Consider the following 26838-nt stretch of genomic DNA (forward strand, 5'->3'; position numbering starts at 1 on the left):
ACTGTTTCCTAGTGGCCCTACTACTACCACCTCCTTTGCGGGGCCCCCTAGACCGTTGAGGATTAGGTCAAGAGTGGTATCTCCTCGTGTCGGTTCCTGGACCAGCTGCTCCAAGAAGCAATCCCTCACAGCCTCCAGGAACTTTGTTTCCCTCGCGCTGCTGGAGTGTCCAATGCTCCAGTCTATCCCAGGGTGGTTGAAGTCTCCCATAACCGTCACCCTTCCGCTTTTGCATTCCTGCCTCAATTCTGCTTCTAGGTCATTGTCACTTGTTTCTGGCTGTCCAGGTGGGCGATAATAAAGTCCCAATTTTGTGTCGGCTCCCTTTCTTCCTGGTAACTTAACCCATAGCGATTCCAAACCTTCTGCCCTTGTTGCCGTATCCATCCTGGTCGAGTGAATGGAGTCCTTTATGTATAGCGCTATTCCTCCTCCCTTCTTACATGTCCTGTCTTTCCTATAGAGTTTATAACCTGGTAGTATTACGTCCCATTTGTTGTCCTCAGACCACCATGTTTCTGTGATTCCAATTATGTCTAGGTCCTCTTTGTTGGCCATGACTTCCAGCTCTCCCATTTTGGTCCGTAGACTCCTTGCATTGGCGTACAAGCAATTTAAGTTTTGGTTTTTTACTTTCCCTGTTATTCTTCCTTGTGGGTTGATTCTCTTGTCGTCCCCTTCTTGGGGTGCCAGCCCCTGAGTCCCATTTTGTTCGTCCCCTTCCCATGGTGTGATTTCTTTGTCCTCAGCTGTCTTCCTCATTTCTGCATGTCCTTTTAGTTCCTGCTGTTTTTCCTTCTTTTCGCTCTCTAATTTCACTTGTTCCTTGAACTCCTGTAGGTCGTCTTTGAGTTCTTTTTCGCAATTTTCCCGCTTGCCTTGGAGGCCTACTTTGCATTTTTCCCTTTCAGTGTCTTCCCTTGATATTCCTTCCTGAAGCGTCGACACCAGATCGACTGTCAGCTTTCCCCCTCTCCTCAGTTTAAAGCCTTGTCTATTGTGCTCTTGACGTTATTTGCCAGCATTCTTGTTCCTGTCGTGCTCAGGTGCAGTCCGTCCCTCCTGTAGAGCTTGTTCTTACCCCAAAAAGTTGACCAGTTCCTTACAAAGTGGCACGCAGTATTCAAGTTGCGGCCGTACCATAGAGCGATACAAGGGCAGTATAACATTTCCATCTTTGTTTTCCATTCCTTTCCCGATAATTCCTAACATTCCATTTGCTTTCTTAGCCGCTGCCACACATTGAGCTGAGGGTTTTCAACGCATTCTCAACAATGCCACCCTGGCACAAGTACATTAAGTTCGCTCAGAACCAGGTTTCATTCAATGGGCTGGATAGGGTCGGTGCTCACCTAACAGGTTTTAGCAGGGGTTCTCTGCTCAGTCCTCGGGACACCCAGATACATTTTCAGAATACCCACAATGAATTTGTGCGAGTTAGATTTGAATAGAATGGAGCCAATGCATGCAAATTTAACTCTGCATATTCAGTGTGGATGTCTTGAAAACCCGACCGGATTGTAGACGTGACGGTTGTTTCAACAGTCCCAATTCACAAGGGCTGCCTACATTTCACCCAAACTCCACCCATGTGTACACCAAACTGCAAACTACACACCATTGCAGTTAGGTGCTGTTTTATATAATAGCACATTGCGAGACTATTGGCATTTACACATCTATGGCACACATAAGCGCTTAGATGCTGGAATTCATGTCATATACACCTGTTCCTAGTGCCCAACTCTTGGTGTTTTCTTGATAGGATTCCCGCTATTATGCTAACACCTCGCTGGCGCTCTGTCACAGGAGTGGTGTCTCATACCATATAAAAAACAAAAGGACTTGACCCCAAAATATCCACAAAGAAAGTCCAGAGAAAACCAAAAAAAAACTCTGGAGTGACGATGTTCCTAAATGGACTTTATTTGAAAGTGTCGAAATTCCAAAGGTACACTAAAATCATCCACATAAAATAATTCCATCCACATAAAAGTAAATCATCCACATAAGAGCCTTAAAGGACCTAGACTGCTAGGGATACAGGACCCAACACGGTCCGCGTTTCGACAAAAAAATCTTCTTCAGGGCTCTTATGTGGATGATTTACTTTTATGTGGATGGAATTATTTTATGTGGATGATTTCAGTGTACCTTTGGAACTTTGATACTTTCAAATAAAGTCCATTTAGGAACATCGTCACTCCACAGAGTTTTTTTGGTTGTCTCATACCATATTTCTCATGTGAGAAATCTCGTCCACTAAGTAGAGAGTACAATGTGTTTTAATGCCTGACACATCTGTTTTTTGATTAATTCAAGTAAAGCCATTGATTTGCTCCCAAGGACAGACTTAACAGTCACTATTGCTTCTTATCGGAGTCTACTACATAGGTTTGGTACTCCGTACCATGCAGGCAAACAGATAATACCAACCTCTGTTCTTCTGTTAGCACTTCCTTCTTCTTCCTTCTTCTCTTCAGGATCCAGTCTGACGGGAAGTTGACGGCCTTTTTCCCTACTGTCCTCCTTTGAGTGGTGTTGCCCTGAGTGCTTGGTATCACTTTCCTGGCTCTGAAAGTCATATTTATGGGTCTTAAATGGTATCTTCATGGATCGATCTGGATCCTCCTGGCTTTCGCGTTCCTCCATTCGTTTACTTGATGTCAACTGCTTGGCTAATTCATCCATTTTGTTCCATCTCTTGGCGTCCTCCATTTCCCTTGAGGATTCTTCCTCTGTTTCCTTTTCATGGGACTTGCCTCCTCTTTCTATTATTTCCTCATCCTTAGAATGAGAGTTCTTTCCTTGGTTTTCAGAAGAGTTACTCTTGTCTTCAGAATTCTTCTTGTCCCTATCAACGCCCAAAGCATCTTGATTCTCTGAACTATTTATTGAATCTAGGGAAAATTAATTTTTAGGATGGTTAGATCAAATTAGAAATGCATTACCACACTAAAACATGTTCCGTTATCAGAATACAGGATTTTTCCCAAACGTAACATTATTAAAAATTACATTATTAGAAGTTTGAGATAAAGGCTTACAATTGTCATTAGATCTTTTTTACTGTAAATAATATATACATCGGTTACTTTTTTAAGGAATCTACAGTAGAACTTATAGACATGATGTCAGATAGATCACAAAACATGTCTACTTTGACCATTAAGGGGCAAATTCTATAAAGGGTGCCTAAAGTTAAGCGCCTATATTAATTAGTAAATTGGCTTCAATTATGAACTTTAACAAGCTCATAATTGAAAAAAAAATAATTAATTGGGCTATAGACACCTATCGCATGGTGCCTAGTAGTGCCTAATACCAAAGTAGACATGTTGAGAGTAACTTAGGCAAAACTAGGCACCTGTGTAGGGGATCTGTAAAGGGCGCAGGTACCCGTCCTCCTCCCCGCCCCAGTTCATAGACAAAATCGCGTGAGACAACAGCGCGCAGAAAACTGAGCGCAAGGCTGACGGCGCACCGAAGAAAAGCACTATTTTAAAGGGTTCCGACGGGGGGTGTTGGTGGGGAACCCCCCTATTTTACTTAACAGACATTGCGCTGGCGTTGTGGGGGGTTTGGGGGGTTGTAACCCCCCTCATTATACTTGAAACCGAACTTTTTGCCTGTTTTTAGGGAAAAAGTTCAGTTTTAAGTATAATGTGGGGGGTTACAACCCCCCAAACCCTCCATAACGCCAGCGCAATGTCTGTTAAGTAAAGTGGGGGGGGTTCCCCCTCCACACCCCCCGTTGGAGCCCTTTAAAATAGTGCTTTTCTTCGGCGCACCGTCAACCTTGCGCTCAGTTGTCAGCGCGCCGTTGTCTCGCGCGATTTAGTCCCGTCACCCTCTGCCCCCTCCTTCCCAACCCCCCCTGTCGCACACATGTGCCCCTCCCCTCCTTTCGTACCTCTTTAATTTTTTCCTGCACGAGCAGCATTACGAATTTGCTGTCTGCATTGGTGTCACCTCTCTGACATCACTTCTAGGCCCCGCGCCTAGGAAGTGACATCGGAGGGATAGCCAACATGACGTGGGCAGCAAGTTCTTGCTGTTACTCTTGCTTGGAAAACGAAAAAGGTACAGGGGAAGGGAAGGGGGTGTGCACGTGGCAGGAAGGGTCGGGAAGGAGCGGAGAAGAGGGCAGGGGAAGGGCACCACCACCCCAGGTGCCACCTACACTCACTACGCCACTGCCACTAGGCACAATTCTATAAAGGACAGGCGCTTATAATGTAGGCCTTTAAAACCTTGGCCTACATTACAGGTGCCTAAGTTTTAAATTAGACAACGCAAAGTGGACACTTAAGAGTGATTGACATTTGACAGGAGCCTAAGTTTAAGAGCCAATTACAGAATCTGGCCCTTAAAGTATATCTAAATGTAATGTTAAAATGTCAATGGAATAGAATATAGAATACTTCCATAAATGATGAAACCCAACCATGGATATTTTGTCTTATTAGTTATCACACATACTCTCTTCTTCTTCGGTCTCCTCTTCCTCCTCTTCATCTTCATTGTGGCTAGAACTTTTCTCCCTTTCCATGTGACTCTCTTTGTCAAAGGTGTTATCATTATTATCTTGTTCTTTGCTCGATTTCTCTGCTTCCTTCTTCTTCTCTTCAAAATACTTTTCGGTAACATCTTCTTCAAGCTCTAGGTTTGCATTACTGTCTTCTGGCCGAACTTCACTCTCTTCGCTTTTCTTTTTCGGTAGCTCATATTCATCAAAATCATCTGCAATATGGTTATCTAAGCCGTCATTTCTCTTCTCCATTTCTTCCACGTCATCAATATCATTATGCTCAAGCTCTTCCCCCTCTTGTTTGTCATCACCCCCCTCTTCAAGGTTGGATTCATGGTCTAATGGTTCCTTCTCTTCTAAACTTTTCCTCGCTTTCTCGTCCGAAGTATCTTTTTCACTGTTCTGTTCATTCTTCTCTTTGCCTGCTTCCATGAAAGTATTTTCTTCACTATGTACTTCTCCTGATTTATCTGTTGAGGAAAAATGGATACCTTTAGGCAATGATTCATGATAAAAGTGTAAACCCCTTTTGATCTGTAAATACATAACAGCTAATTATGAAGGACTCTCATAAACAGTTGAGTTCAGTCTGGACCTGTAGGTTCTTGTCTTTCTTTCAAAAGGCAAAACATGTGGAAGGTGGGAGGGAGGGGGGAGTGCTTCATAAATAAGCAAAAATTGCCACATTTGCCTGTTGCTTTTTAGAAAATGAAAACTTCCTTCGTTGGTTAACTGTGAATGGAAGTTCATAGAACCAGAATTTTAGTGTTTGTTCTGACTGAACTGGAGTAACACAGTAAATGACGGCAGATAAAGACCTGGACTGTCCATCCAGTCTGCCCATTAGTTATACACATTAAAAATACATGATTAAATTAACTTGTCTCTTCTTTGATATTTCTGGGTCATAGACTGTGAAGTCCACCTGGTATTGTCCTAGGTTCCAAATGCTGAAGTTGCCATCAAATCAAGCCATTGTGACATCACTGCTGAGGTTGGCTCTTGGGGCATTGCTGGAATGATGCATTATGACATCACAATCTCAGCTCTGGAATGTTTCTACTCTTTGGATTTCTGCCAGGTAACGTAGTAAAATAGTAAATGACAGCAGATAAAGACCTGAACGGTCCATCCAGTCTGCCCATTAGTTATACCCATTAACATAGTAACATAGTAACATAGTAACATAGTAGATGACGGCAGATAAAGACCCGAATGGTCCATCCAGTCTGCCCAACCTGATTCAATTTAAATTTTTTTTTTTTTTTTCTTCTTAGCTATTTCTGGGCGAGAATCCAAAGCTTTACCCGGTACTGTGCTTGAGTTCCAACTGCCAAAATCTCTGTTAAGACTTACTCCAGCCCATCTACACCCTCCCAGCCATTGAAGCCCTCCCCAGCCCATCCTCCACCAAACGGCCATATACAGACACAGACCGTGCAAGTCTGCCCAGTAACTGGCCTAGTTCAATATTTAATATTATTTTCTGATTCTAAATCTTCTGTGTTCATCCCACGCTTCTTTGAACTCAGTCACAGTTTTACTCTCCACCACCTCTCTCGGGAGCGCATTCCAGGCATCCACCACCCTCTCCGTAAAGTAGAATTTCCTAACATTGCCCCTGAATCTACCACCCCTCAACCTCAAATTATGTCCTCTGGTTTTACCATTTTCCTTTCTCTGGAAAAGATTTTGTTCTACGTTAATACCCTTTAAGTATTTGAACGTCTGAATCATATCTCCCCTGTCTCTCCTTTCCTCTAGGGTATACATATTCAGGTCTTCCAGTCTCTCCTCATACTTCTTCTGGCGCAAGCCTCCTATCATTTTCGTCGCCCTCCTCTGGACCGCCTCAAGTCTTCTTATGTCTTTCGCCAGATACGGTCTCCAAAACTGAACACAATACTCCAAGTGGGGCCTCACCAATGACCTGTACAGGGGCATCAACACCTTCTTCCTTCTACTGACTACGCCTCTCTTTATACAGCCCAGAATCCTTCTGGCAGCAGCCACTGCCTTGTCACACTGTTTTTTCGCCTTTAGATCTTCGGACACTATCACCCCAAGGTCCCTCTCTCCGTCCGTGCATATCAGCTTCTCTCCTCCCAGCATATACGGTTCCTTCCTATTATTAATCCCCAAATGCATTACTCTGCATTTCTTTGCATTGAATTTTAGTTGCCAGGCATTAGACCATTCCTCTAACTTTTGCAGATCCTTTTTCATATTTTCCACTCCCTCTTCGGTGTCTACTCTGTTACAAATCTTGGTATCATCTGCAAAAAGGCACACTTTTCCTTCTAGCCCTTCAGCAATGTCACTTACATACATATTGAACAGGATTGGCCCCAGCACCGAACCCTGAGGGACTCCACTAGTCACCTTTCCTTCCTTCGAGCGACTTCCATTAACCACCACCCTCTGGCGTCTGTCCGATAGCCAGTTTCTGACCCAGTTCACCACTTTGGGTCCTAACTTCAGCCCTTCAAGTTTGTTCAACAGCCTCCTATGAGGAACTGTATCAAAGGCTTTGCTGAAATCCAAGTAAATTACATCTAGCATATGTCCTTGATCCAGCTCTCTGGTCACCCAATCAAAAAATTCAATCAGGTTCGTTTGGCACGATTTACCTTTTGTAAAGCCATGTTGCCTCGGATCCTGTAACCCATTAGATTCAAGGAAATACACTATCCTTTCTTTCAGCAACACTTCCATTATTTTTCCAACAACTGAAGTGAGGCTCACCGGCCTGTAGTTTCCTGCTTCATCCCTGTGACCACTTTTATGAATAGGGACCACATCCGCTCTCCTCCAATCCCCAGGAATCACTCCCATCTCCAGAGATTTGTTGAACAAGTCTTTAATAGGACTCGCCAGAACCTCTCTGAGTTCCCTTAGTATCCTGGGATGGATCCCAGGATTAAAAATACATGATTAAATTAACTTGTCTCTTCTTTCATATTTCTCAGTCATAGACTGTGAAGTCCACCTGGTATTGTCCTAGGTTCCAAATGTTGAAGTTGCCGTCCAAGCTCACTCCAGCCTATCCAACCATCCCGTTGTTTGCAGGACATCTACCGTAAAGTCTGGCCAGTAACATCCTCATGTCCAAGTTAGTGGAGTTCCCTATACAACTAAATATAGTCTAGAATTCTATGAGCGTCGGGAGCAGCGCAAAGCATTCAGCGCGGCTCCCTACGCTAATAACCGCTATCACGTTTTAGCAAAAGGGAGGTTAGTGTACTGATTTTCCACTTTTTTCATTCCATATTTTCCCGACAGAACAAAAAAAGTGGAAAATCACTGGACTAAGTGGATAGTTCTCATGGAGACTGCCCCCACTTTGTTGGTTGGACTGAGAACTCTTCAATGGCCCCTCGTACATACCCCACAGATAGTTACTTAATAATAGCTCTTGAAATTTCTTTCTTGACAAAAATTTCTAAGGCTGTTGAATGTTCCACAAAGATATATATAGCTCATGGCTTGAAACTTAACCAGACACTTACACGGAAAATTTAAATACAAAGTTGCTCCCATAGCAAGGTGCTTGCTTTTTAAAACCAAAAAGGGAAAATATGCCAAGCATATTTTGCATTATATTTGTTTGTATAGATTTCTTTCGGGGGGGGGGTATTTAAACACTTATACATATATGCAGGTGACAAATAATTATTCCATTTATTTACATTAAATCATATAATCAAAAATGAATGAAGTGAAATATGTTCAGGATGTACTGGAAACAGAGATTTCTTCCCACCATACGTTTGTAAGAATCTCTTCAGGAAGCTGGATCCGTGTCAGCACATTTTGATCATTCTAAGCATGGTGAATATTGCCAGTTTTCAGAGACTGTGAAAAGCCTGAATTGCACTTAATTGACTATGGAAGAACTGTCTTGTGTTTCTGTCATTTTATGACCTTCATCATCGCATGGATAAACACACAGATAAGTTCCGCTGTGACGGCAGCATTTGACCTGGTAGACCATAACATCCTACTGCAAATCTTGGACTCAACAGGCATCTCAGATAAAGTATACTCATGGTTTGAAGGTTTCTTAAAATCCAGAACATACAAAGTAAAATCAGACAAAGAAAAATCCAAACCTTGGTCCAACCCCTGCGGCGTTCCACAAGGGTCCCCACTGTCCCCTACTCTCTTCAACCTATATACGGCCTCTCTTGGCGTTTACCTGAACAAACAAGGCCTATCCTCTTATAGCTATGCTGATGATCCTCATTCCTTTCGACCAACCAATGCTCTTAATGTCAGACACACTACACACAACTCTAGCTACAGTTATGACTTGGATGGAAGACCACAAACTGAAACTCAACCCAGACAAAACTAAATTCATCCTCCTAGAAAATAACAAAATCCCAACCATAACCAAATTAGAAATCAACTCTTATCAACTACCCTTTGCAAACCACCCTAAAACTTCTAGGTATGACTACTGACAGAGGCTGCACCATGCAACCACAAATTAACAAAACAATACAGAAATCTTTCGCAGTTATGAGAAACCTTAGACAAGTCCGAAAATTCTTTGAAAAAACACAATTTCAGCTCCTAGTACAATCTCTAATCCTAGACTATTGCAACATCCTCTACCTCCCCTGCAATAATGATTAAACAACTACAGACAATTCAGAATACAGCTCTGAGACTCGTCTACTCATTGAAGAAACATGACCACATTACTGAGGCATTCATCAATTCTCATTGGCTTCCAATCCAGGAAAGAATACAATTTAAATTCTACTGTATACTATTTAAAACTATAAATGGAGACAGCCCAACCTACCTAAACGACCGCCTCATCCAAACCACCTCTACCAGGCATAGAAAAACACCCCCCCATTCACTTACCCCCCAATCAAAGAAGTAAAACGGAAAAAACTATACAACGGACCACTCAGGCAGCGAAGATAGGCAACCAAGTCTCCAACCTATTGACAACAACCCCAGACTACAAGATGTTCAGAAAGGAAATAAACTATACTCTTCAAGAAATCCCTTAATAAAGCTTAATACCATGATAAAGCTTAACCCCCCTCTTACCATCCCCTCCCTAACCCCAGATCCTACTTTTCCCTCTCTTGGAAACCTTCTCTGATCTAACGTTGTAACCCTTCTTCCATAACTCTTTTTGTAATCCGCTTTGAACCGAAAGGTAATGGCGGAATAGAAATCTGTAATGTAATGTAATGTAATAATATTTCAGTGTTAATTACCGAAGACGCCAACACGGTAAGACTTTGCCCGCCTTCTATTTTCATGTGTTTTTATATACTGTTCTTTTTCCCGAATGCTGAATGTTTGTTTTTTTTATCCTGCATCTTCTCCTCCAGTATAGAACTATACGTTTAACTTTTCATGCCAAAGATAGGCTTTTTCCGCTTATTGTGGATCTGTGCAGCCCCACGCACCTCTACCGTTTCCTTCAATTTACCTGCTGCACCTTATCGGTGTCATTCTCACGCTTATTTTTAGTGTTTGCGCACTTTTTTCTGCACTGACACACTCATTCACATGAGTGTCATCAGGTCTTATTCTCAACATGCCTCATTGAGTTTTATTACATTTCACGGTATGGGTTGTTTTTATGCAATCTATTTGTTTTGTTTTAATGTGTTTGACTTTAATTTTGGATGTGAATGTTTTTATTACATTTTATGTTTGATATTTAGTATGCTTCGTTTGTTTTATAACATAACAAATGTTTCTCTCAGGTGTTTTTATGATTATATTTTTTTATATGCATTTTACCTCTTTATGTTTTTACTAGTGTTTAAGCCCGTTACAATAACGGGTGCTAGAGTAGATGTCTGTATGTCTTTTTTTGTTTTTTATTTGTCTCGCTCTCTCTCCCTGGACGCTGTCTCTCATTCTTTGTGTCTGTGTCTCTCCCTGGTCCCCTGTCTGTGCGTCTTTCTTTCTGTCTGTCTCTCTGGCCCCCCTGTTTGCCAAAGCAGCCTCCTTTCCCTCTCCCCCTGTTGTGCAATGCCTGCCTGCTTCATGGCCCCCTTCTGTTCCCCCCCATGATTGCTGTCTGCCCCCAGGACAACCATCCCCCCAAAGCAGCCCCCTTTCCCTCCCCCCCTGGCCCCCAGTTGTGCCATGCCTGCCTGCTCTGTGGCCCCCTTATTTCCCCCACCATGATTGCTTTCTGCCCCAAGAACAACCATCCCCCCCAAAGCAGACCCCTTTCCCTCTCCCCCTGTTGTGCAATGCCTGCCTGCTCCGTGGCCCCCTTCTGTTCTCCCCCATAATTGCTGTCTGCCCACAGCACAACTCTCCTCCCAAAGCAGCCCCCTATCCGCCTGTTGTGCAATGCCTGTTTGCTCCATGGCCCCCTTCTATTCCTCCCCCCCATGATTGCTTTCTGCCCCCAGCACATCGCGTCAGAGGGAACGTGCTTCATGTGGAGAGCGGCCTGCGAGGTTCGCTACAGCCAGCCGCGAACCTCATCAGGCCGCTTCAAACAGGAGCGGCAGCGGTTGGTGCGGGAGGGGGGGAGTCGTCGGGCTGTGGAGGCGATCGTTGGCTGGCTGCGGTCCCGGCCCAGCGTTTTTCGATTTGTGTTGCCGCCGCATCCGCACTCTTGCTGGCCAAGTAAGGCTGGGGAGTCGCGCATGCGCACTCCTGCAAGGCCACGGACCTACATGTCGGATCAGGGAAAACGGAAGCACGCAGTTGAGTGTGCATGCGCGGCTAGCATTTTATTATTTCAGATGTTACTCTCTATGTAATATTTTAGTTAGCACCCTGAGGTTGTGGGTTCAAATTCACTCTGCTTTTTGTGACCCTGGGCAATTCACTTAATCCCCTCATTGACCCAGGTACATTAGATAGATTGTGAGCATGCTGGGATAGACAGGGAAAATGCTCAAGTACCTGAATAAATTCATGTAAACTGTTCTGAGCTCCCTTGGGAGAATGGTATAGAAAATTGAGTAAATAAATAGTGTGAAAAGTTTCAGCCTCTTAGAACCAGAGCTGGTATTGTGACATCATAATGCCTCATTCCACCAATGACTAAGAGCCAACCTCATCAGTGATGTCACAATGGCTCGATTGTCCTGTACTTGGATCACTTTACTACAGTTTGATTTCTAGAGTGGTGCAGTGGTTAAAGCTACAGCCTCAGCACCCTGAGGTTGTGGGTTCAAACCCAGGCTGCTCCTTGAGACCCTGGGCAAGTCGCTTAATCCCCCCATTGACCCAGGTACATTAGATAGATTGTGGGACAGACAGGGAAAAATGCTCAAGTACCTGAATAAATTCATGTAAACCGTTCTAAGTTCCCCTGGGAGAATGGTATAGAAAATTCAATAAATAGTTAGCCCCTGAAGAAAGCAGTCCCATTGCTGAAACTCGGATCCAAGTTGGGACCTTTCCTGGATATGTTTGGACATGTGTCCAAGGACTTGTGGACTTTTTTTAATATAGTCCAGTATATATTGTCAAATACTTTGGTTGATATGTCTGTTCATCAAGTTTAATAAATGCACCTGTTGTTTGGTTCCACACCTCTCACTTGCCTTTCCTGCTTGTACTACGATATTTCCGAGGCAAGAGTTCTTTTTTTTCCTGATTGTATGACCTTCATCATCGTGTGGATAAACACACAGATAAGTTCTGCTGTGATTTTTAAAAATAATATTTCAGCGTTGATTGCTGTCATTTTTTAAAAGACTTTAGTGGAATTTTAGTGGAATAGATACCAGTGACTTTATCCCTTTTGTTTGGTCACATTGGTTTTCTGAGCACATTTCACTTCATTCATGTTTGATTCTATGGTTTGATGTTAATATAAATAAACAGAAGAATAATTTTTCATAAATGTTGAATGTACTCTCCATCCAGGACAATATTATATTTGAATATAAATTGACTAAATACAAACTGAGGTAACCTTTTTTCCCCCAAAAAAGGAGGAGAAAAGGTTGGTTTGTATCGAAATGCCCTGCCTTACACCCAGCCCTCCTTTCCTCCCTCCTTCCTTTCCTTCCTACCCAGCCCACTGCAGGCCTGCCTGAATCCCTAGCGGTCCAGCAGTAAGCCAGGACAGGAGCGATCTCATGAGACTGCAACGGGAACTCACGGCAAGCATTTTTGCTCACGGTTATCATGGGGCAGGAGCATAGGAAGATCTCTCCTGCCCTCCTTCACCACTAGATCAACAGGGCTTTATAGGGAAGGTCTACAGGGGGCAGGAGGGAGGTAGAGTGGTTTGCAGTCAGCCAGGACAGGACGCTGGAAGGATTGTTCCTGTCCTGGCTCACCGCTGGAGCACCAGGGCTTCAGACAGGCCTGCAGCAGGTTCAGGCGGGGGCGGAGGAGGGTCGCAGACCAGAGGACCCCCGTATAAACCAAAACCCCTATTTTTGGGCCATTTTTTTGGCCCAAACATTTCAGTATATATTTGAGTATATACAGTATTTTATCTTGCAATTTATAATATTTATAAAGCCTTCTCGAAAGGGCTTTAAGCCTTAGTATGCATTTAGGATGGGAAAAAGTGTTTTGCTGTATCTTGCCTGTTTGCATGTCACATAGTAACATAGTAGATGACGGCAGATAACGATCCGAATGGTCCATCCAGTCTGCCCAACCTGATTCAATTTTTTTTAAAAAATTTCTTCTTCTTAGCTATTTCTGGGCAAGAATCGAAAGCTCTGCCCGGTACTGTGCTTAGGTTCCAACTACTGAAGTCTCCGCCAAAGCTCACTCCCGCCCATCTACATCCTCCCAGCCATTAATTTCTGATTCAGATCCTCTGTGTTCATCCCACGCTTTTTTGAACTCTTGTCACCGTTTTCCTCTCCACCACCTCTCTCGGGAGCGCATTCCAGGCATCCACCACCCTTCTCCGTAAAGTAACTGGCATATTACTTTTTTATATATATATATTTTCTCCAATGGGTGTGTCATAGGTAGAGAATAGGCATGGAAGTGTTAACCAGCTAACATATTCACAATAGTACTAACTGGTTAACACAGGGTTAACAAAGGAACGTATAGTGTCTCCTAAACAGGAGGCAGAAAGTGTTCTCACATTAACTTTTTTGCAAGTACCATCTTAATAATGACTTAGGGGCTTTTATTTTAGGAACATGCGCAAACATTTTTTTTTTTAAACCCTGCTACATGAATTACTTCTACCACATTCTCTGCGATGAATTGCAAAGTTTAATTAACAATATATATAAATTTGCCACTCCAAGAGGGATATTTATTAGATCTGAAACTTGAGGCCAAAAGAGACGAGGCCACCAATCAATCGCAGGGAAGGAGTCGAGCATGAGGCTGATGTGCACCGTGAATCAAGGCTGATGGAAATAACATCCTGGGAAGTCACAGGTTATGCTGACACTCACCTCTCTCGATGTTCCCGTCCTTCTGGCTTTCAAGGACTTCTGAAAGTTCATCTTCAAAACCCTGGCTTTTCTTTTCCTGCCTCTCTCGCTCTCTGGCACCTGTAGTAGCAAGGAAAATAAATAACAGAGTAGACGATGGACCAACCCAAGTTCCGGAAGGTTCCCCACATGGTTTCCGTTAGTTTTAGGGCTCCTTTTACAAAGGTGTGCTAGCATTTTTAGCGCACGCTAGCCGAAAAATTACCGCCTGCTTAAAAGGAGGCGGTAGTGGCTAGCGCATGCAGCATTTTAGCGAGCGCTAAGCGTGCGCTGAAACCACTAGCGCGCCTTTGTAAAAGGAGCCCTTAGTCAGACTCAGTTGTGCAGTAAAAGTGAGGGGGAAGGGTTCACCCCAGGTACCTCTCTGACTCCCCCTGACGTACATTCACGCCACTTCCCTTCCCCCGTACCTCTGTAACATTCCTGGTGCGAGCAGAAACTCCCAACCTGCTGTCACGCCAGCATCGGCTCTTCCTCTGACATCACTTCCTGGACCTAGGAAGTGACATCAGAGGAAGAGCAGACGCTGGCAGCAACGTGGGTTGCTGCTCGTGCCAGGAGCATTACAGAGTATGAAGAAGGGAAGCAGTGCATGTGGCAGGAGGGGCCCGTGGAAGGAACATGTGGAGGTGGGGGGTGTATGGAAAATAAGAAGGGGGAGGGACACCCCCCCCCCGGGCGCCTGTCACCTTTGCTATGCTACATAAGAACATAAGAATAGCCTTACTGGGTCAGACCAATGATCCATCAAGCCCAGTAGCCCGTTCTCATGGTGGCCAATCCAGGTCACTAGTACCTGGCCAAATCCCAAGGAGTAGCAATATTCCATTCAGAATCCTAAAGAATAGCAAGATTATGGAATCCCAAAGAGTAACAAAAGATTCCGGAACCCCAAACAGTAGCAACATTCCATGCTACCAATCCAGGGCAAGCAGTGGCTACCCCCAGACTATGGACCTTCCCTCCAAGAACTTGTCCAAACCTTTCTTAAAACCAGCTACCTTCAGTTGCGAGTTCCTGAAGCTCCTTCAGTAGATTCTGGTGCCAGAGAATTGACTTGATCCTTTCATCTGAAAAGGAGGATTATGATTACAGATTTTTCACACCTAGAGAAAATTAAACTTCAGATTGTGTGTTAGTATTTGCTGTTTCATGATTTAAAATACAGGTCAAAGCTATTTGAACAAAAAGAACAAAGGCTTCATGCACTTGAGACAAGCAGCTTGGTGTAAGGTTTGGCAGTTTCCTGCTCCGCCTTTGGGTTGCCAACAAGCATATGAAGCTTTCGTAGTGGGCACCTGTTGACATTTATTTGCAAAAGTTCAAGCCATGTTTGCCCCCGGATTACCACACCAGAACAGTCAGGCCCTGATTATAGAAGTCCACCTAAAGTTGGATATCGATATTGGCACCGATTCTATACAACTTAGGCGCCCATTATGGACTCACGCTCAGCCTCACCTACGCGTGCTTAGGCAGCACTCAGCATCCTATCGTTTAGGTGTCCCCAATTTATACCGGGATTTTTTGTGCCTAAAGTTGGCACCGATCTCAGAGCCTAATGGCACTTGATTCGCAAACAGGCGCCTAACTCAAAAAAATGCCCGTGATCCGCTTGTTAAGCACACCCACATGTAGCGTAGGTGCTTTGAGATAGGTGTCAACTGTTTATAGAATCGAGATTTTCGAGTTAGGCGCCTAACTTCCAATTAAGGCCAATTGTGAGGTGTTGCGTGCCAATATCAGCACTGTTTAAGCCAACAGTGGCGTAGTGAGGGGGAGCGGAGGGAGTGGTCTGCCCTGAGCACCATCTTTGTAGGAGTGGCGGCACCCGTCCTTTTCTCCTTCCCGACCCCCCCCCCCCCGTGCCACGCGTGTGCGCTCCTTCCCTTCCTTCGTACCTCTTTCGTTTTCTCGGTGCGAGCAGTATCACGAACTTGCTGCCCACGTCGCTGTTGGCTCGCTCTGATGTCATTTCCGGGTCCTGCACCTAGGAAGTGATGTCAGAGGGAGAGCCGACAATGTGGGCAGCAAGTTCGTAACGCTGCTCGCGTTGGGAAAATTAAACAGGTACGGGGGGAAGGGAAGGGGGCACATGCACAGCACGGAGGGTTGGGAAGAAGCGGGGAGGGGGGCAGAGAAGAGGGCAGGGGAGAGGATGCCACCACTCCAGGCACCACTCACCCTCCCTATGCCACTGAAGCCTACTCTTCAGGTGGACTTTATAAAATCAGGACCTCAGTGTCTCCATTGCTTCCTCTTCTGAGTATCTCAAGTTGCAGTTGTAACTCCTCCAGCCATGTGTTTAAATGATTTGAAAGGAAGATGGCTGCCTTCCTATCTTATGGCTCGACATCATCGTGTTTCGGCCCAACCGGGCCTGCCTCAGGAGTCTTACTCTTGGCACAGCGAACACTTCTTAATGCCCCGTTAAAAAAACGGCAGCAAGGCCATCAAGACGAGGCTACCATATGCCAGTGCCGTGCCCACCGGTGTAGCCACCTGCTTAATGGTGGGCACAGCCCTGGCATATGGTTGCCTCATCTTGATGCTGCCCATTTTTTTACAAGGCGTTAAGAGGTGTTCACTGTGAACATAGTAACATAGTAGATGATGGCAGATAAAGACCCGAATGGTCCATCCAGTCTGCCCAACCTTCTTCTTAGCTATTTCTGGGCAAGAATCCAAAGCTCTACTCGGTACTGTGCTTGGGTTCCTACTTCCATTAAAACCTACTCCAGCCCATCTACACCCTCCCAGCCATTGAAGCCCTCCCCAGCCCATCCTCCACCAAATGAGGCAGGCTCGGTTGGGCCAAAACACGATTGTGTCGAGTCATGATATACCAATTTAAAATATTAAACACCAGAGTCTTCCTTCGCTGTTTGTTTTCTACTTCCCGAGCTTTTGGAAGTACACTTCTCCCTCCGTATTTGCTGTGATAGGGGATTAACAGACCTGCGAATAACTTTATGTGTTATTCGCTGTTTTCTATTAAAAACCATCGTGAATAGGGTGAAACCGCGAATAACATGGTGGGAGACCTGGCCTGTTCCTGAAGGAGAGGCAAAACACGGTGAAGAAAGTGCCGGGAATCGGCGGTTTTCTCTGTAAATGCCTGGAATCGGCAATTTCTCTATGCAAGCTGACGTAATTGGGGGGGAGGAGCCAGTAAGCTAAAAAACGCGAATAAACGAAACCGCGATTGCTGAAACCGCGAATACGGAGGGAGAAGTGTAACCATCTCCTGGTTCCTTGGATAACAACCAGAGCATCTAAATTAATAATGGAAAGATAGGAAGGCATCCCAAGGAACCACAAGAAGCCTAAAACAGAGGGATTATTTTTTCTTTTTTTTTTTTTTTTTTTGATTCGTAGTTTAAGACTAACAATGATCAGGGAATACTGAAGAGCTAAAGTCGGTACCTCCTCTGAGAATTTCCAGGCACTCTGCACTGATGGGAAGTGGGTTTGGCTTTGAAAGCGTATCTGAAATCACCTCCACGATACATTTCATCACCTAGGAAGAAAACATAAGCGACGTTGAAACCTTAGTGACTTTTTACACATTTGGAATACTATTTTTCCCTTGTCATAAATTTCACAGAGCAAATGTGGTCATAGCAGGGAGAATAAAAGAAAGGAGAGGAAAAATAATGATGTCTATTTCCAAAAGCTTTATTTGTTTCCACAAACCGAACATTGAATTGATACTAATTAAAGGCTAAACCAGTGCGTCTCCTGAGATTTCAGGAGTGCCGTGGTACAATGGGGAAGAGGAGGGATACCGGCACCAGTTGACTGTCTACAGGACATGCCTCTCGCGAAGAGAAGCACGTCCTGTACGCGATCTCCCGACGCCAGCACCTCTTCTCTCTACCGGTCCTTCTCTCTTCTCTCCTTTTCTCTGCCGGTCCTTCTCTCCTCACGCCAACGCCGGCGCACTTCCGGGTGTCTTGAGCCAGGGACACTAGGTTTAATTTAATTTACTTCTTATATACTGCTAATAACCGTGAGGTTTCTAAGCGGTTTACAAAAATGATGCATTAAAGATACAATAAATAAAAAGTAAATAAATAAGATAGGTACTTGGAAATTCCCTAACTGTCCCAAAGGCTCACAATCTAACTAAAGTACCTGAAGAAACAGTATGAAAAATAAAAAGACAGAGGTAGAGATAGAGATAGAAATGAAATATTCCAACAAGTAATGAAAAAATAATTTAAAGATAGAATTAAAATAATAATTAAAGTAAACAAAATAGAGATAAAAATAAGCCTAGAGAGAAACAGAAACACACTCCAAAAAAGCATCAAGATCTTTAGTGTGCCCCGGCTCGAAAAAGTTTGCAAGACACTGGGCTAAACAATGCATTTAAGGCTTCACAGTGTTGTGTTGCAATGCAGCTTCTTGGCGGAAAAAGAGAGAAAACGAAACAGATTTTTTGACTTCGACTCGCTTTTATCCTTCTTCTTTTTAAAAGGTTTGATAGGTCTCTACAATTAGGGGAAACTGTTTTGAAGCCTCTTCCTCGAATGGACTCCGCATTCAATTACAGTCTAGCCACGGTTACTTCCAAACTGCCGTGTCCTTAATGGACTCCCTGCGCGTGCTCCAGGCGCCAAGTGTCTGCTAATCCAGAACAATTGAACTAGGCACATAGGCGCATCTCACGGTACCCTATTGCCGCTAACTGTTATGTATGTTACCATGTAACCTGTTCTGGGCTGTTTGGGGAGGAGGGGATATAAATCGAAGTAAATAAATAAATGAGATGGAGAAAGTGGAGAATAAAAAGGTTAAGCATTACATGATGTTTAATTCTCTCCAGGTTTCATGTTACCACCCCATCAGTGTGATTAACTAAGAACATAAGAATAGCCCTACTGGGTCAAACCAATGGTCCATCAAGCCCAGTAGCCTGTTCTCACGGTGGCCAATCGAGGTCACTAGTACCTGGCCAAAACCCAAGGAGTAGCAGCAACACTCCATTCAGAATCTTAAAGAATAGCAAAATTCTGGAATCCTAAAGAGTAACAAAAGATTCTGGAACCCTAAGGAGCAGCAACATTCCATTCAGAATCCTAAAGAATAGCAAGATTCTGGAATCCCAAAGAGCAACAAAAGATTCCGGAACCCCAAGGAGCAGCAACATTCCATTCTGAATCCTAAAGAATAGCAAGATTCTGGAATCCCAAAGAGCAACAAAAGATTCCGGAACCCCAAGGAGCAGCAACATTCCATTCTGAATCCTAAAGAATAGCAAGATTCTGGAATCCCAAAGAGCAACAAAAGATTCCGGAACCCCAAGGAGTAGCAACATTCCATTCTGAATCCTAAAGAATAGCAAGATTCTGGAATCCCAAAGAGCAACATAAGATTCCGGAACCCCAAGGAATAGCAACATTCCATGTTACCGATCCAGGCTAAGCAGTGGCTTCCCCCGTGTCTTTCTCAATAACAGACTCCAGGAAATTGTCCAAACCTTCCTTAAAACCAGCTACGCTATCCACTCTTACCACAACCTCTGGCAATGCGTTCCAGAGCTTAACTATTCTCTGAGTGAAAAAAAAAAATTTCCTCCTGTGTTTGATCTATTTCAAGATGCATGGGGGAACATTGAAAATAATTAGTTTCATTTTGAACAAAACATTTTGTAAGGAAAGTAAGAAGAATAGAAGACACTTTGGTTCTCAAAAGTAGTAGCTGAAAAGGTAATAAGAGATTAGCTTTCAAAAAGTACAAAAGATCGCAGAAAGAGGAAGACAGGCTAAAAATATCTGGAAAAGTTAAGAAAGGCTGGTTGAGTAGTCAGGAAAGCAAAGATGGAAATGGAAGAAAAAAAACAGCCAACACAGTACAACAAAGGGAAAAGGTAGGAAGATAGGAAGAAGTTTAAAAGTGGCATTATGAGACTCAAAGGTGAAGGGGAGAAATATGTAGAAGCTGATAAAGATAAGGCTGAATTGTTTAACAAATATTTCTGTTCTGTGTTCACAGCTGAAGTGCCGGTAGCACAAATAGGGATGGAGGTGTGGTATACTCTGACTGATTTTCAGAGGATCGTGTTCATGAGGAGCTAGCTAAACTAAAGGTGGATAAAGCGATTGGGCCAGATGGTGTACATCCAAGGGTGCTGAAGGAACTTAGGGAAGTTCTGATGGATCCACTGGCTGACCTTTTCAATGCTTCTCTAGATAATCAAGAAAACACTGTGGAGTGACGATGATCTTGAGATGGACTTTAATGAAAGAATCAAAGTTCCAAATATACAATAAAACAATCCACATGAAAATAAAATAATCCACATAAAGACCAAAAGGACCTAGTCCGCTGGTAGCATAGGACCCAATACGGCCCTATGGTGGTGGATATGTGGGAAAACTTTTAGGGACCCCTGAAGAAGACATCTTGTCGAAATACGGACCGTGTTGGGTCCTATGCTACCTTAAAGTCCATCTCAGGATCATCGTCACTCCAGTGTTTTCTTGGTTTCTCTTGAACTTACTTCTCTGTGAATTCCCTGGGGTCAATTCTCTCTGGTTTCTCTAGATAATCAGGAATGGTACCGGAGGGAAAAGGTCCCTCTCCACAAAAGTGGAAGTAAGGAAGAAGTAGGGAACTGCAGATCGTTAACTTTTTAAAACAGAGAATAGTGATGTTTCTGGAATCCGGTGGATTATATGACCTGAGGCAACATGGATTCACTAGAGGTAGGCCTTGTCAGACAAATATGATCAATTTCTTTGACTGGGTAACCAGAGAATTGGATAGAGGGAGAGCGCTAGATGTGGTGTATTTAGATTTTAGCAAAGCTTTTGAGAGTGTTTCACACAGGCATCGAATAAATAAACTAAGTGCCTTCGGTATGTGCCCCAAAGTGACAGACTGGGTCAAGAACTGGCTGAGTGGAAGGCGACAGAGGGTAGTGGTCAATGGAGATCTCTCTGAGAAAAGGGATGTTACCAGTGGTGTGCTTCAAGGTTTGGTTCTTGGGTCTGTTCTTTTTTTTTTTTTGGGGGGGGGGTTTAAATTAGATTATTAAATGGTTCAAACAAGTAATGGAAATAGGAAAGAAAACAATAAAGAAATAAAAATCAATATAGACATCATTACCTATAAGCCCACATTAGAGGCAACATAGGAGTTTCATAAACAAATACTTAGAATTATCACATAATTCAAAGTAGGGTTTGTTCTTTTTAACATTTTCATAAGCAATATTGCTGAAGGGCTGTCAGATAAGATTTACCTCTTTGTGGACGATGCCAAAATCTACAATAGAGTCGACATCCCTGATAGTGTGAACAACACGAGGAAGGACCTAGCGAAGCCTGAAGAATGGTCCGAAATTTGGCAGCTAAGATTTAATGCTAGGAAATGTAAGGTCATGCATTTGGGCTGCCAAAACCCGAGGGAACGGTACAGTTTAGGGGGTGAAGAACCTTTGTGCTTGACAGAGGAACGGGACCTGGGTGTGATGATCGAAAGGTAGCCACACAGGTTGAAAAGGCAACAGCGAAAGCTAGAAGGATGCTAGGGAGTATAAGAACATAAGAACTGCCACTGCTGGGTCAGACCAGTGGTCCATCGTGCCCAGAAGTCCACTCACCCTAACTGAGACTATCCCTACCTGTGTATGTTCCGGTTCAGCAGGAACTTGTCTAACTTTGTCTTGAATCCCTGGAGGGTGTTTTCCCCTATAACAGACTCTGGAAGAGCGTTCCAGTTTTCTACCACTCTCTGGGTGAAGAAGACCTTCCTTACGTTTGTACGGAATCTAGGGAGAGGTATGGCCAGTAGGAAAATGAGGTATTTATGCCCCTTTATAAGACTCTGGCGAGACCTCATTTAGAATATTGTGTGCAATTCTGGAGACCACACCTTCGAAATTATATAAACAGAATGGAGTCGGTTCAGAGGAAGGCTACTAAAATGGTCGGTCTTCTTTGTCATAAGGCGAATGGGGACAGACTTAAAGATCTCAATCTGTATACTTTGGAGGAGAGGCGGGAGAGGGGAGATACGATAGAGACGTTTAAATCCAAAATTTCAAAAAACTGCAGTGTGTTTTGAAAATTTTTGATTACGTAATGTAAAGGCGCATGAGTCGAGTCTCTTTCATTTGAATGGAAACTCTGCAATGAGAGGTCAACGGATGAAGTTAAGAGGTGATAGGCTCCGGAGTAATCTAAGGAAATACTTTTTTACAGACAGGGTGGTAGATACATGGAACAGTCTCCCAGAAGAGGTGGTGGAAACAGACTGTGTCTGAATTCAAGAAGGCCTGGGATAGGCACATGGGATCTCTCAAAGAGAGAAAGAGATAATGGTTGCTGCGGATGGGCAGACTAGATGGGCCATTTGGCCTTTATCTGCCATCATGTTTCTCTGTTTCTATAACCATAAAGCTCTCTGACCTCACAATGCAGGTGTAAAGAGCCTTAGCCTATAGGAAGAGGATATGCAAATGTTAAGAGCCTTAGACAATAGGGAGAGGAGGAGATAATGGTTACTGCGGATGGGCAGACTAGATGGGCCACTTGGCCTTTATCTGCCATTATGTTTCTTTGTTTCAGAGGTTATATCTAACCTAAGCATTTTTTTTTTCAATTTCACCTTCAGAAGGATGCTCTGTGTGCTGGATGTTGTACTGAGGTTCAACCATATACTGCTGAAGCGGTGTGTGCGATTTTAGCATAAGCTGCTTGCAATACCTAGAGAAAATGGAAGGAAAACTCAACTCTCTCCATAATAATGAAACCAATCCTTTGTTCCAGTGCGATGTTAATATGCATCGCTTTGATCCTGAAAGGGCAAAACAAAATCCTTTCTTGCTGCACTTACAAAAATATGGGCCACTGTCATGCACCTAGCTCACATCGGAAAATGAACTAGGATTTTTTTTTCAGCACCATGCACAGTTTAAGACTTTGATTGCTGAAGAGAGGATTATTATGAGCGTTCACGTTTTCAAAGTGCCTGCAATGACATTGAGTTGCCACGATAATGAGGACCCCGTTGACATAGTCTCAGCTATTTTAAAAAAATAACAGCCAAGGATTTTTACTACTACTACTAATAATAATAACTTTATTTTTGTATACCGCATTACCATGGAAGTTCCATGCAGTTAACAGATGATGAGACTGTATATTACAGCGAAGTTACACGTTTTGTTTTTTTTTGGCATAGCTACATTTACATTTTCGGCGACGCTACATTTACGGTGAAGTTATTTTTCAGGTCGGTTACAATTGCAGAGAAGTTACATTTGCTGTAAGTTACATATATATAGCGGAGTTCATACAGTAGTGTTACATACGGCGGTGGTATATACTGCGGAGTTCGATAAAGCAGAGCAGAGGCATTTAGTAAGGGAGGTAACGAAGAAGGGGTGATTAGTTGGATAGGGTGGTGGATACATGGAACGCACTACCAGAGGATGTGATAAACAGGAGCACGCTACAGGGGTTCAAAGAAGCTTTGGATAGGTACTTGGAAGACAAAGGGATTGAGGGGTACAGATAAGAGTAGAGGTAGATTATAGGGATGGGATTAGAGGTAAGTTACAAAATTAATCAGGGACCACTGTTCAGGCACTAGGCCTGATGGGCCGCCGCGGGAGCGGACCGCTGAGCAAGATGGACCTCTGGTCCTACTCAGCGGGGGCAATTTCTTATGTTCATTTTATTAAGCCATTTGTTGGCTGACAGGATTGGAGGAGTCGAGAGTCTGAGGTAAGTCAAGGTCCGAGGAAGAGGCAAGGAAGAGGGGGGGGGAGAAGTTAGAGGAATTTATCAAAAAGGTAGGTTTTGATTGACTTCCTGAACATTTGGTAGGGGGGGGAATTGGAGATGAGTGCTGTGAGGCATTTGTTCCATTTGCCCGCTTGGAATGCGAGGGATCTGTCGAGAAATTTCTTGTAGAGGCAGCCTTTCAGGGAAGGAGAGGAGAACAGGTAGGTGTTTCGTGTACGAGAGGGGCCAGCAATTTCAAGGAAGCCTGTCACATCAGCAAATTGATTTTCTGAAACATATTTTGACATGGGGGGATGGAATTGTTGTTTACAGACCTGAAAAATAAAAAAGCCCTTGAAAATATTTTATTTATGAATTAATATTATTAGCATACAAGAGTTTATTTTATTTACTCAGAAACCGTATATGCCTTCTTTTTTTTTTAAACCCAAAATGGTTCACATGGTTACACAGTAAGGGATATAGCTATTAACACAGGCTACCATTGAGATGATACAGTGGATGGAACTCCTCTCGTATGAGGAAAGACTTAAGGTTAGGGCTCTTCAGGTTTGGAAAAGAGACGGCTGAGGGGAGATATGACTGAAGTCTACAAAATCCTGAGTGGAGTAGAACGGATACAAGTGGATCGATTTTTCACTCCATCCAAAATGACAAAGACTAGGGGACATTTGATAAAGTTACAGGGAAATACTTTGAAAACTAATAGGAGAAAATATTTTTTTCACTCAGAGAATAGTTAAGCTCTGGAACGCGTTGCCAGAGGATGTGATAAGAGCAGAGAGCATAGCAGGTTTTAAGAAAAGTTTGGACAAGTTCCTGGAGGAAAAGTCCATAGTCTGTTATTGAGAAAGGCATGGGGGAAGCCACTGCTTGCCCTGTATCGGTAACATGGAATGTTGCTACTCCTTGGGATTTGGCCAGGTACTGGCCACCGTGAGAACGGGCTAGTGGGCTTGATGGACCATTGGTCTGACCCAGTAAAGCTATTCTTATGTGCTCGCTATTGGTACTCGCACATTCCATTCGCCTCTCGACAGCTACATTCATACACAAATTATACTCAAAAATATTTTAGTGGCAAAACATTGGCCGCAGCTTTATTACAACCAAAATACTTAACAGGCACACAAACAGATAACAGTCAGACACACAATAACTTCCTCTACAACTAGCTGTCCATTACCACAGTCTTTAACATTTATCACCCACAATACACGACCTGCAGTATCACAAGGTCATGCTCTGTCTCATGGCCGTATCACACATGAGACCCAACTTAATACAAGTGAACCCCAATATCTCGGTGAATAATGTAACTGACCTTCTTCCCCGCCAAACCCTTTTTATCTCTGTCCGCTGCGACCGACAATGCCCCTGCCCATACCTCCCCATTGCCCATCAAAAATAGGAGGAGGTCTGGGCGTGACACCTTTCCCAAAACCTCCCGCCACCCTCGCCAAACCCCCAAAAATCCCTTCCCGCCCAAATCTCCAAATACTTTTTTCATCCAACACCTCCCCGTTTCCCGACTCACCAATCCCAACTCTTTCTCCTTCTCTACAGCCAACTCTCTAATCCCATTATCTTCCTAATCCCCATTCTCCTTTAACCCTTTCCATTCCTAACCTGCCCTTCACTGCTCTTTTAACCCTTCCTCCCATCTAACTTCCACATTCCTCTACCTGCCTTCCAGTCATCCTCACTCCCTTCCCCATTTCAGGCTCACAGCGGGCTCCCCAATGTTAACAGACCTCGTCCTAAAAACAGAGTTCTTCCTTATTTTACCCCAACTCATTCTAATTTAGCAAGGTCTCTTATACTAAAGGACTCTAAGCTCTAATTTGTACTTAGTATGAGAAAAACAGGCTACTGGAAAAATATATTAATGTGTGTTGTATTATATTGTCTGTTAGAATGCACTAAGCTTTTTTATTTTTTAAAATATATTTTTGGAGGAAGCATGTCAAGTCAAATTCTATAAATAGTGCTGAATAGCACATACATTGTAGGCATTGTTCGGTGTGGTTGTCAAATCAAAAAATGGTGCTGCTTATACAATGGCGTAGCGAGGATAAGCAGCAGCCAGAGTGGTGGCGCACCTCCCCCACCCTCCTGCCACACGTACACGCCCTTCCACGTACCTTTTTAACTTTGGCGCAAGCGGCCACCAATTTGCTGCCCGCATCGGTTTGGCAATCTCTCCGACGCCACTACCTAGGCACAGGTCCCAGAAGTGACGCCCGAGAGATGGCCAAAGCTGACACGGACAGCGGGTTGGTGGCTGCTGTTGCCAAAGTTAAAAATGTACGGGGGGAAGAGGCGCATGCGCGGTAGGGGGAGGCAGAGGAAGGGGGTGCCGGCACTCCGAGCAAGATGGCGCCCAGGGCAGTCTCCCCCCTCGCCCCCCCCTTACTATGCCACTGTGTTTATAGAATCATGCCTAGCGGTGCCTACGCAGACTTAGGGGTCCCTAGGAATCCTAGACATAGACGCCAGTCCATTTGGCCAAATTTTCACTTGCCTAATTTGGCAGCACCTATGTCAGATGCCTAATGCCACCTCAGTCAACCACACCTATTCTCCACCCATAACTATGCCTACTTTTTAACATAGTATAAGTAAATATCAAGTTTCAAGTTTATTTATATTATTTGATTGAATGCTTTTCCAAATTACAAAGCGTTTTACAAAAGATAAAATAGGATTTCGAGAAATCACTTATACATAGTATATTAGTCAAACATACAAGGGTAACAACTTTAAAAACCACTAGAAACAGTAGGAAAGAGGGGAAAAATACAATTTTTAAAGAAAAAGTACATAAAAGGGAAGTACAATAGGGGGGTGTGAGGAAAAGAATTGGGGACAGAAGAAAGGTCAATAGAGAGGGATATTGGTAGTCTGAATTTAAGGGAGATTGGAAACAATAAGATTTTACCGTGAAAGTGAACTTTCAGTTAAAGGCTTCTTTAAAAAGAACTATTCCCTCAGAACCAGTATATTTATTAGAAGTGTAGCCAACCCACTAACACATGTAACCAGATAAGCATAGGTTGGAATATTTGTACTCAAAAAGAGAGCTTTTCTGAAATACCTCAGCCCCACCACTCCA

At 43.6% G+C, this 26838-nt stretch overlaps 1 protein-coding gene across 2 annotated transcripts in view; it reads right to left on the reverse strand.

Moving 5' to 3' along the window:
* Positions 1-26838, reverse strand: part of CHGA (chromogranin A) — a 140505-nt gene that overhangs the window by 5987 nt on the left and 107680 nt on the right. For both annotated transcript variants that reach the window (XM_033953112.1, XM_033953111.1), the window contains exons 3-7: positions 17389-17482; positions 14964-15032; positions 13924-14022; positions 4483-5001; positions 2437-2900 (exon numbers count right to left, since the gene is read on the reverse strand). In XM_033953112.1, coding sequence (XP_033809003.1) covers positions 2437-2900; positions 4483-5001; positions 13924-14022; positions 14964-15032; positions 17389-17482 — 1245 coding nt within the window. The remainder of the gene's footprint in view (positions 1-2436; positions 2901-4482; positions 5002-13923; positions 14023-14963; positions 15033-17388; positions 17483-26838) is intronic.

This window comes from Geotrypetes seraphini, chromosome 7 (genome assembly GCF_902459505.1).
Source record: "Geotrypetes seraphini chromosome 7, aGeoSer1.1, whole genome shotgun sequence".
Lineage (NCBI taxonomy): Eukaryota > Metazoa > Chordata > Amphibia > Gymnophiona > Dermophiidae > Geotrypetes > Geotrypetes seraphini.